General features: G+C 35.6%; 1 protein-coding gene across 4 annotated transcripts in view; it reads left to right on the top strand.

Moving 5' to 3' along the window:
* Nucleotides 1–11,654, top strand: part of LOC145296728 (uncharacterized) — a 52,713-nt gene extending 41,059 nt beyond the window's left edge. For all 4 annotated transcript variants that reach the window (XM_080142736.1, XM_080142735.1, XM_080142739.1 and 1 more), the window contains exon 2: nucleotides 7,090–11,654. In XM_080142736.1, coding sequence (XP_079998862.1) covers nucleotides 7,166–8,170 — 1,005 coding nt within the window. In that variant the 5' untranslated portion in view covers nucleotides 7,090–7,165 and the 3' untranslated portion in view covers nucleotides 8,171–11,654. The remainder of the gene's footprint in view (nucleotides 1–7,089) is intronic.
* The last annotated feature ends 446 nt before the right edge of the window (nucleotides 11,655–12,100 follow it).

The following is a 12,100-nucleotide window of genomic DNA, read 5'->3' as shown; positions in this document are numbered from 1 at the left end:
TCTTCTTGATGAGAATGTCAGCGGCCAGTAACCTGAAATAGACTCGTCGAGCGCTTCTGCAATCATGCAAAACAAATTAAAAAGACAAGTCGATATTTGTTTTTTGTTTTTTTTCTTGTGCAAAATTCCTTGTTATTCATAAAGGTTACAATCGTCGTTTCGTAATTCGCTATTAAGTTAGGGACTGGCCATTTGTTAACTGCAAAGTTCTTTCTTTTTCGATAAAAACTAAATAACTACGTGACAGGGTCAATCGATGAGGCAGTCAGTTTTTTTGCTCGTTCGAGCCCAGGGGAGCAGATCTCTCTCTCTCTCTCTCTCTCTCTCTCTCTCTCTCTCTCTCTCTCTCTCTCTCTCTCTCTCTGTGTTCTTGCGCTCAAAACTCGCTGCTTATATTGTGGGGGCGAGAACTATGCCTTCTTCATGATCGTCTTCTTTTTTTTCTCTGATTCGGCCCTTTAGCCAATCAGGATGCCGGTACCGCTGTCACTCAAATCTTCACCAGGCGGCCTATACCCAAAAAAGGGGCTGTTTTTCTTCTTCTGTTGGCAATCAAATAGAATAGGCGCACCCCCAATCTCGGCCGGCGTGTGCCTAATGGAATTTGACGGGCCATTAAAACCAGAATGGTCTCGTTCAATTAACTTTGAGGGATCATAAAAATGAACCAAATCCAATTCCACAAAGGCCACGTATCTTTTCAATAGAGACCACTTACCCACCAGAGAGCAGCCAACAATGGTCGCTTTGTAAATTGGAATTTCATTGGTACCCTTTCGCCACCCACGTCTTTGGCGATCGGCGCCGGGCTGTCATGGTCAATCAGCGCTTACCGCTTACCGCTTACCGCTCTCTTGGCTAAAAGAGGTATCCTTTACAAATACCATTATGGCCTTATCTACCTTTTTTTCCTTTTTTCCCCGTTTACAACTGGGTTTTTTTTTTGTTCTACGCCTGTTGTTCGCCCCACCGCCACTTCTTTTCTCGGTCGCATGTTCCCTCTGTCAGTGTCTATTTTGTTGGGTGCATTTAGCTTGCAGTTTACTGCACCTTCGAGCCTGTCTCACATATATGTTTGTTTTGTCACTTTTTCTAACTATAATATTAGGATGGTTTTTAAGTTTGTTAGCTGCTTTTCTTTTTAGATTATTTATTAGTTATGATTGTATTTTTTCTTTTGTTTTGCCGAACCTGTTTTTAATAGATTCAGTTTTGAGTATATCCTTTATTTCTGGGTGCTTAGTAATTTGTTGTTCGTCTTTTAATGTAATGATATTTTCGTATAATAGTTTTATTTCGGCTTTTTTTGATTTGGTGGTTGTATGTGTTGAAAATGTGAAAGTTGGGCCCTAAGTTAAGGAGTTCAATTTGGTGTTCCGTGAGTTCATAATTTGAGAGATTGATGTAGTTTTTTTTTGGGGGGGGGGTAAAATAATGCCTTTATACAGAGAGTTAAGTTTTTTGGGGATGGATATTCTGTGAGTTATTCTGAAGTTATCGGAGATTTCGAATAGACGTTGTTGGATGTCTTTATATTGGTCGGTAGTGACACTGAGTTTTAGTTTGTTTTTTAATTCTTGTACTTCAGAAGTGTGGTGTTCGATAACCTCTTCGGCGATGGTGATTTGCCGTTTAACAAGGTTAACTCTGAAGTTTCGGGTATAGGTTTCATTTTGTGCAGCTGCGTCGTGCAATTTAAATATTGTGTATTTAGGCAGCATATTTTAATTGAGCCATGTGGTATTGATTAGCACAGAGTGTTCTTGTTTAATTATCTTTTTCTGTAGTTTTTCCATTCGACGAATGGTATTTTTGACATTACAGTTGAACCAGTGTATGAATGTTCCGAAATCTATTTCATTATTATATATATAAATAAAACGAAGCGTACAACAGCAACACCATTCTAAATCAAAAACTGCCTGAAAACGACAGATGAAATGTCGAAAGTACTAGAAATAACAACATATATATATATATATATATATATATATATATATATATATATATATATATATATATATATATATATATATATATATATATATATATAGGTAAAGCATCTTTTTCACGTTAAATCTTATATTTAATTAACTGAAATAACGTAATATATATTTTTTTTCCAGAGGTTAGGTAATCAATGAAGTGTAATGAGGATTATAAAAGAGTGCTCAATACCGAAGTAGAGCAGTGTATATTCTTTATTTGTTTTTACATAAGCAGCAATATGTTGCTACACAGTCATGAGCATGTTTCGGTCAACTGCAAACTTTCCTTTCGTATAAACTGTATCGCCTGAAGAAGCTTCTAGGTACTGGTAACTAGCTGACCAATATATGATATGCTCTCTCTTTCTTTCTCTCTCTCTCTCTCTCTCTCTCTCTTTATATATATATATATATATATATATATATATATATATATATATATATATATATAATGTCAAAACATCGTTAATATCATTACCTTTACCGCAGCAGCCGTATAGCGTAATGGTGAGAAGCTTTGGCTGTGGCTGTCATTTGGGCGGTCGGGTTTAGATCCTGGCTTGAGGCAGTTGCCTCTCTAGTTGCACTGATGAGCAGCGAAACAGTACTGGATATATATATATATATATATATATATATATATATATATATATATATATATATATATATATATATATGTGTGTGTGTGTGTGTGTGTGTGTGTGTGTGTGTGTACATATATGTATATATATATATATACATATATATATATATATATATATATATATATATATATATATATATATATATATATATATATAAAGAAAAATGCAATACTTAGCGTGATCTCATGAATTTATTTCAACTCAAATTCAGCTTTGTTAAGAGGAGATAGTCAGGTTTTTCATTTGACAAATCCCTTTCACGTTGAAATCAATTAATAATGAGATCAAACTGAGTTTGTGTTGTGTTTTTCTTTCAACTTTTATTTATGCTCGTCTACGTATTGGGCTTTCCCACTTAAAATTTTCTCACGAAGAGCTCTATCTTCATAGATTACTATCATATATATGATGAGAATACTGGAAATAGTATCCCGACGAGATAGAGAGATGAAGAAGGCACAAACCAAGTTATATGCCCATCGACGTTTCGTCTTTATTGTAAAACTTCTTCTGGATGAATAAATTGAAAAACAAATACCAGTATAATATTTGAAAATATATATGCTCTGAAAAGTATGACTTTATTCTATTTTAGAACGAAAAAAGTCGTTGGAAATTTAAAAAAAAAATATATATATATAGCGTTGTGAAGAGAGTAAGATTTTTTAGCGTCATATTGCCGTTGATATATTTAAAAGGATATGTTGTAATTTATATTTTTTTAGTTAGTTGATATGTTAAATAAAAAGAAAAAAGAAATCTATTTTCAGTTTTACAATTTACAATTTAGAAATAATGTGATAGGTGATGGTGTGATTGAAAGTGTTAAGAATGGGTGTTGGATGTTCAGAGAAAGTCTTCCATATTTATTTATTTTCGGGCTATTATCCTCATCTTCAAAGTTGTTGTTTCACGACGTTTTGGCCAACTATTCTTTGGGGCCCGGGGCGCAATGGATAGATACGTTGAATCTCTACAATTCAAGGTGAGCATTATCTATAAATAGCGGTTTCAATCTTACCTATTAGTTAGCCAAAACGTGATGAGACGACAACAACTATGGAAGGCAGTAATTATTGAGGATACAAATACGAGACTCGGCATTCCTATCTCGTCTCAGGCCAGAGGAATAGTTGGCCGAAACGTTGTGAAATAACAACTATGAAGATGAGGATAACAGTCCGTAAATAAACAAACAAATAAATGGTTTCCTATAGGAATCCATTGAGATGAGTAATTTATTTATTTATTTATTATTATTTTTTTTTATCACATTTTCACCCCAAACAAGGTACATTGCCACTCTGCTACTATTAGGGACATAGGCACCAGGGGTACTGTGTAAGGAGTTGGCCAGCAAGATCTTGGTTCACGTTGCACTTGAACTTCTGCATGTCAGTACAGTTGGGGAAGCAGGGAACCGGAAGGGAATTCCAAAGTCTAGCTGTTCGGGGGAAGAAACTATTGGAGTAAAAGGCTCTCTTACATCTAGGGATCTCTACTGTTTAGGGGTGAGATTTAGCTGCTTGTCAGGTTTGTCCTGGGTGTTTACGTCAAGGGGGCACAAATGCTTGCAGTTCGTCGGAGCATTCACCGTTAAAATACTTGTAGAACAGGCAGAGGGATGCAACATTTCATCGATGGGATGGAGGCTGAGGTTTAGATGATAGTTCAGGACCTATCAGATTGGCGACTCTCTTTTGAACCTTGTCTAGGAGCGAGAGACTAGTGGCAGAAGCACTAGCCCAAATATGACAACAAAACTCCATACATGGGCGAATGGTGGCCTTATAGAGGTATCCCTCTATAGGATACTTTCGGGCGTTAGTATCTTTCTAGCACGGTAGAGAGAGCCTACTTCTTCACGGCGGTCCTGGTAATACTCTCAATGTAAAATTTCCAACTCATGTTTCCTGTGAGCTTTAGGCCAAGCAGTTTGAAAGATGTACTTTCAGATAAAGAGTCATCGGCCATTGCTATTAGTGGTAGAGAAGGTTTCTTGTAATTATTGTAGTCTTGGCAGCATTGAATGTGACCATCCATTTATGTCCCCATTCCACTACAGATCGGAGGTCATTCTCTACTGTTTTTGCCATTTCTTTAGATATGTGTTCATTTGTTTTCCTGTCGTGTCTGTTATAGAGAGTGGTGTCATCAGCATATATACCCATCTCAAAGGCAATTTTGTCAGGGAGGTCATTTATGAATATTAGGAATAACAGAGGTCAAAGGATAGACCCCTGAGGCACTCCCGCATTTATATCATATTGTTTAGATGTACGACTGCTGAGGACAACCTGGATTTTTCTCTTATCTAAGAAGGATTTAATTATGTTATGTATTCTTCCAGTGATACCATATAATCTGATTTTCCTAAGAAGACCTTCATGCCATATCTTGTCAAAAGCCTTAGATATATCTAGAGCTACCGCTCTACCCTCCACCACTTTGTCCAATGAATGGTATATACGTTCTGAGATTACAGTTAGGATATCTGCTGTGGAACGGGCTTGCCTAAATCCATATTGTTGGTCAGTCAGAAGTTTAGCATCTGTAAGGTGGTGGACTAGAGCTTGGTTAATTATGGTCTCAAATATTTTGGCGAAAAGTGGGAGGAGGCTAATCGGGCGATAATTTACTGGGTCAGTTCTTTCGCCAGAATTCTTGAAAACTGGTACTACAGAAGCAGTTTTCCAGCAGGCAGGAAAGCAAGATTCATAAAGGCATTTGTTATAAAGTTTGGAGAGAACTGGAGCTACTTCGGCTGAGCACTTTTTTAATAGCACGGCCAGGATGAGATCAGGTCCACATGCTTTTGCAGTGTCAAAATTTCTTATGATAGCATGCACTTGAGAAGGGGTGATTTTCAGATCGTCTAGTGTGGCATTTGTCTACGAAGGAAAGTCAGGGAGGCGGTGGTTGGCAGGGTCTAGTGTGGAATTGGAGGCAAACCGACCGGCAAGCATGTTAGCCTTCTCAGTTGCAGAGCAAACAACCTCGTGATTCTTGGATAGTGGGGGACTTGTTGATTGCCCATTATTTACTACATTGTTGTAGATTTTCCAGAAGTTGCGGGTTCCAAATTTCTGTGCTTCGATGCGTTTTTGGGTGGTTTCCATAAATTCTCTTTTAGCTGTCGCTATTTCTTTCTTACAGTTACTTCTGGCTTCTATATATTTCTGCCTGTTTTAACTGGATTTATGTCGGTTAAATTTGCGGTACGCATGCTGCCTTTGCACTATGGCAGCTGCACAAGTAGAAGTAAACCATTGGGGAGAGTGGGGCTTGCTATAAAATTTGCGCGTGGGAACATGTGCTTCAATTGCCGTTTTGAAACATTCAGTGGCCTCATTTGCGCAATGTTCAGCAGGAAGTGAAAAGATATTTCGCCATGGGGCGTCCCTGATGAAATCACTGATAGCTTCCCAGTCAGCCTTTTTATAATATCTCGTTGTTTTGAGCAGTGGCTCTTCAGTTTTGGCTCTAAAGTTTAGGGCGATTTCAACCATTACCATTGCATGATCGGCGTTCCCAAGTGGGCTGTGGGCATTAGTTACACAGTCATCCGGAACTGTGGTCAGAAACAGATCTAGAAGTGATGCGTGTTGTTCTTGCTGGTCTGGGAAACGGGTTGGAAACGTAATTTATTTATGATAGAATAATAAACTTCTTCCGTTATCAACAAGCAGAATGTTAGCACAGTGTCAGAGAAGAGAAGAGTCTATCTGCGTTTTACACACATCATTCTAGGCTGTTCAGATTTAATCTTCCTCTAAAATCATCACAACTAGGCCTGTCTTAAAGACTGACATTACACACTCATTGTATCATTCTCGTATCATTTCTCCCTATGCTACGCATGTCCTCAAACCTCCTTAGTCAGATTTCACTTCCATGCACCATCACACTGCATGTACGTTCCTTGGTAGACTGGTAATGCTCCAATAATATCAGGAGTTCCGTGAACTTATTCCTTCCACTCCAAACTCTTGCAGTCACACTAAGACCTTTTCGCCGTTCTTCAATGAGATTACCCAGATAAGAAAACTTCCTTGACAACCTCAAGAGCTTCGCCATCCGGATATACTTTCTCCACATCTGGGTTCTTATTCATCTCCATTGTCTTACACGTCTTGTATGCAAACATTTTACGTTACTAGTGCACTTATTGATCCACGCTATTTTTTTAAAATAGTATTTTCAAGTTTAATTAAAGTTTTATATCTGTTTTTATTAAACTGTAAGGTTAAAGTACAGAATAGGTACAAAACATCCTCCTCTCCCTATGTTAAGAATGGCTTTCTAAATAATAACGTTATTATTTCAGCACGGATCAATAAGTGCACGAGTATCCATATTACAAATGCGTTTTATTTATTTACAGATTTTAAAATGTTTTTTTTTGTTGTTGTTTTGTTGTTTCTTTTTTGTTGTTTTTTTTTGTTTTCTAATTTTAGCCGGAATTTACGGATATCCATTTTACAGACATTACGGCAAATAACCATACTGTTTTCTTGGAGTTAAGAAAACCGAATGGTGGAAAAGGATTACTGGCAAAAAAAAAAGGCGATCATATTATACGGAACATGTAAGTTTTATTTTCTGGAAACAAAAATGGTTGAAAATTTGACGAAAACTTCAGACAATTGGTTTTGGAAAGATATGAAAAGAATCTTAATGCCAATTGCTTTCTTTTTCGACTGGTTGTTTTCTAAATTACTTTTCATGAAGTTCTCCTGGTCTAAAATGATCTCATTTTACAAACTCGTGAAAAAAACCGCTATGATTTGTTTTGTTTTCTGTTTAAAAATCAGAAAATTACGAACCCGGAATATTTTTCTTCTGATAATTGTCGTTTCAATTTTTCTGTTTTTAATTCAGTTTGGACATGAATTGAACATTTATTTTCAATATTTGCACCCAGAAAAGCAGTGTTTTCCACCAAAACAACAGCACGATAATATACGTTACATGATCCATAGTTTCGACAAAGTTATGTCAAAACATGGTTTAGTGTATTGGATCGATTTCGGTACACTGTTGGGAACTATTCGATATAAGGATGTCATTCCATGGGATTTTGATGGTGATATCAGCTACCTTCTGTCGGACCTTCCAAAAATGAAGACACTTGTAGTTCCAGATCTTAGGAACAAATATGGCATTTACGCCAATGAAGATAATTTCGTAAAAATGGTGTACAATGGAAGTACAGTAGACTTGTTTCAGTATACTACGTATGCTCTCCTAAAGAATGTGGCCAACCATCCACGACATTCTAATTCAACACTGACCAGAGCCAAGTATCGACTTGCACCATGGCTGGAGACTTATGCTGATACGGAGAAAGAATTTGCTCTCCCTCCAATCAAATGTTTATTTGCAGGTCAATATGTTAACTGCCCAGCAAAACCAAAAGAAATTCTACGACATCGCTATCCAAATGTACTAAACCAAAACTTACCATACAAACTTCAATGTTGGTTACCATGGAATCTTTGGAAAATATGGCTTCACGGTATAGGAGAAGTTATATGATAAAATCCCTCCGGACAAGGCATTAAGCCACTTGATGTAAAAGGCTAAAACAATTACCAAACAAGCTTCGGTATTTCTGTATGAGAGGACCACGGGGTGAATGTGTGTATTTTAGTTTTGAGAATGTCCGATAGAGGTCGTTGTAACCCAAAGAATAAGGTCGATCACTCATACTTTTCTTGTAACTGTAATCAACACTATATTTCGAAATGTTTCAATGAAAATAACGCGTTGAAAAAAAAAATATTATTAAAAATTGAAAGTAAATGTTGATACATTTTTACAGTTTAAAATTATATTTTGCTACATTGTCAAATTAAAATTCCATTCTGATATATTTGTATACACGCTTCTGTTAAAAAAAATTAAATCTAAATGTTTCATATTCTTAAAATTATATTTTGCTACATTGACAAACTAAAATTACATTTTGATATATTATATACAATCCTACTGTGAAAAAAATATTTTTTAAATCTATAGATGTTTCATGTTTTTGACATATTTATTTTATTTTCAATTATAAATCCCTCATTGAAAAGAAATAATATTAAAACATTAAAATTATATTTTGATACATTTTTTTTTAAGAATAGACGTTTTAATTTTCATATTTTTGTTACTTGTTGCACTATTATATTTTTTGTGTTCTCGGAGACATTTGTTTATATTTGAGGTTCACAGAACAACCGATAGAGGTCGCTTCTTATTCAAAGAACAGGAGGCGATAACTCGTCCCGTGAAGTGCCCAAACTTCAATGTTGATTACCATGGATGTAAGGTGCTAAAAATACTCTGACGAAGGTCTGTGTTAGAACTTCTAGCAAGTACAATTAATAATAATAATAACTAGACTACCACTGACCTGTTGGGTCAGTATGTTATATTAGATATGGAATTAATGTATGAGCGTGACACTTGTGACGTAAAGAAAATAGTTTTTTGTGACGTAACAGAAACATTTCTATGAAAGTATATTAAAATTAAAAAAGAATATAGATAGATTTCTAAGGGGCGTTCTGTTTATAATTGTTTATTTTGGAAAAAAAAAACTTACAGCCATTGAATTATAAGTTGTTTGCCATACTTATAGATAAATGTGCACTGAACAGATACCATAATATTTAAAGTTAAATTCTAATTTTGATATGTCTTTTTTAAATGAAATTGTTAGTTGAAAGTACAGAATAGTTAAAAACACTCTCCCCATGTTAAGACTAGCTTTTTAAATAGAAAATTAAAATAAAATGTAACTTTTTTTTCATTTATCTTAAACAAGCATTAATGACCCATTGGGTCAAATATTTAATTTATATGTTAATAATAAGGTCAATAAAACTAATTAAGACAATGTGGAAATGAACGATGCAAAAAGATAAGTAGAAAGTATTAATAATTGTTTGTTTGGATAATTTAAACACGAAAAAAAAAAAAACAATTGCGACGCTGAAAACGATTATTTACACTGTTATGGGTTTATGTTTGTGTACGCATGCGCAACCGGAAGTCGTAAACCGGATGTTGGGTTACAACACTTGTTACAAGGTCATTTGAGTTTTATAATTATATAGATTAATAACTAGCTGGATGCCCGACGTTGACCGGTCGTACAATACGCTTAAATATGATATTTTAATTTATGCAGATTGCGTATGTATTATTATAGAATCAATCCTCTATTGAATATTATATATTATGAGGAATAATTTGCCCGGTGGACTAATTCGCAAAAAAAAAAATAAATAAAAAATAAACCCGGGCTTGAATAGAATCATTCGATCTGTAGTCGAATACTCTACCACTGAGCTATATCACCAGATGGCAATAGTTCTGCTATTATTTTTTTTTTAAGAAATGATTTGCTGAGAATTGAATCTTCCTTTATTTACTGAGAATTATTTCCCTTGGCGGTGTAACTGAAAAATATTCCCCTGTAAAAGATCTTTTTTATCTATAAGAAAGACTATTTTTAAGGTCGAAGTTTTTCGCTTTTCGGTGCTTATCAGATGAATTTTTGTACCAAACATATCTAAGAACACTGCCAGACATATAAATTACCTTTGCGTAAAATTTGCAAAAGATAGGCTCAGTCGTTTCGGAACCTATGAGGAAAGAAACTTACACACACCCAGAGTGACTTTTATATAATAATAATAATAATAATAATAATAATAATAATAATAATAATAATAATAATAATAATCTCTAATACAAAGGGAAAAAGGGACCACTTAATGTACATGGACGACCTGAAACTTTTTGCAAGGACCGAAAAGGAACTAGAGACACTAATAAATACTACCAGGATCTTCAGTCAGGATATACAAATAGAGTTTGGTATGGAACAGTGTGCACTACTAGTTATAAGAAAAGGAAAACTTAGGACAACAGAGGGCATGAAACTACCCAACCAAATAGAGATGAGGGCCCCAGGGGAACAAGACGCCTATAAATACCTGGGAGTTCTGGAAGCAGACAACATCAAAGCCACAGAAATGAAAGAGAGAATTGGAAAAGAATACCTCAGCAGAACAAGGAAACTTCTAGAAACTAAATTATATAGTAGAAACTTAATAAAAGGTATAAATACATGGACAGTATCACTAATAGAATACTCAGAACCGTTCATAGGATGGACCAAAGAAGAATTGAGACACCTCGATCAGAAAACCAGGAAACTCATGACCATGCACAATGCATTACACCCCAAAGGACGATGCTGACCGACTTTATGTAAAAAGAAAAGAAGGTGGGACAGGACTAGTTTGTATGGAAGACTGTGTGCATGACACAAAAAAGAATTTGAAAACAACATTATGCAAAACACGGAAAGGATAATCATAGCAGCGAGAAACACTGAGAAAATTGACAAAATAGAAAACAGAGAGATAAAGAAAAAGATGAGAAAAAGAAAAATGGGAAGAAAAACAACTACACGGAAGATTCATAAAGATGAGAATAACAAAAACATTTGGACATGGATATTAAAAGGACACATAAGCCGAGAAACTGAATGCCTAATAACTGCAGCACAAGATAACTCGATAAGAATCAACCGCATCAAAGCAAAGATCGATAAAACACAAGAAAACAGTAAATGCAGACTCTGTAGACAAAGAGACAAAACGATAAACCATATAGTAAGTGAATGCAGCAAATTAGCCCAAAAGGAATACTAGAACAAACACGGTCAAGTGGGAAGGGCTGTACACTGGGAATTATGCAAACAACTGCATCTCGAATGCACAGGTACAAACATAAGCCGGCTTGAAAACGAGAATCACAAAATCCTATGGGACATGGACATACAGACAGACAAACCCATCCAAGCAAGAATACCAGATGTCGTAATAATTAACAAGAAAGAAAAATCCTGTCAAATCATAGACTTTGTTGTCCAGCTGACCACAGGGTGAATATCAAAAAAAAAGAAAAAACAGAGCAAATACACAGAGCTAGCCAGAGTGTTGAAAGAGATATGGATGAAGAAAATCAGGATATTACCTATAATAGTAAGAGCACTAGGAAAAATTCTGAAAAGCTTTGAAAAAAGAATGGCAAAAATTGGAATCAGAGGAATGGCTGGAAAGATACAAACAATAATGAAAACAGCTGAAATATTAATGAAAACCCTTGAATGCGAAGACTCAAACACATGAGCCACTTGAGAGGGCTAGACAAACTGCTACAGAGACAAAACATGAAGAAGCGTTACATGGAACCAAGAATATTAGAGCTGCATATCTATAAGTTCACTATCCCCTTCCCATCCTCTCTTATTGTCCCATCACTGTACCCCACAAAAAAATAGTGATGCCAAATAGCCGAGAAGGGTCAAGGAGAATGGAAAGACTGAGAAGAGAGCTCTCTCTGCTGGACAAGTGCAAAGAGAACTGGGACCTTGGGGAGACTTATTGACACTCAAATTCC

This window comes from Euprymna scolopes, chromosome 17, assembly GCF_053919585.1.
Source record: "Euprymna scolopes isolate OS-2025 chromosome 17, ASM5391958v1, whole genome shotgun sequence".
Taxonomy (NCBI): domain Eukaryota; kingdom Metazoa; phylum Mollusca; class Cephalopoda; order Sepiida; family Sepiolidae; genus Euprymna; species Euprymna scolopes.
This window is presented reverse-complemented; position numbering and strand designations above follow the sequence as displayed.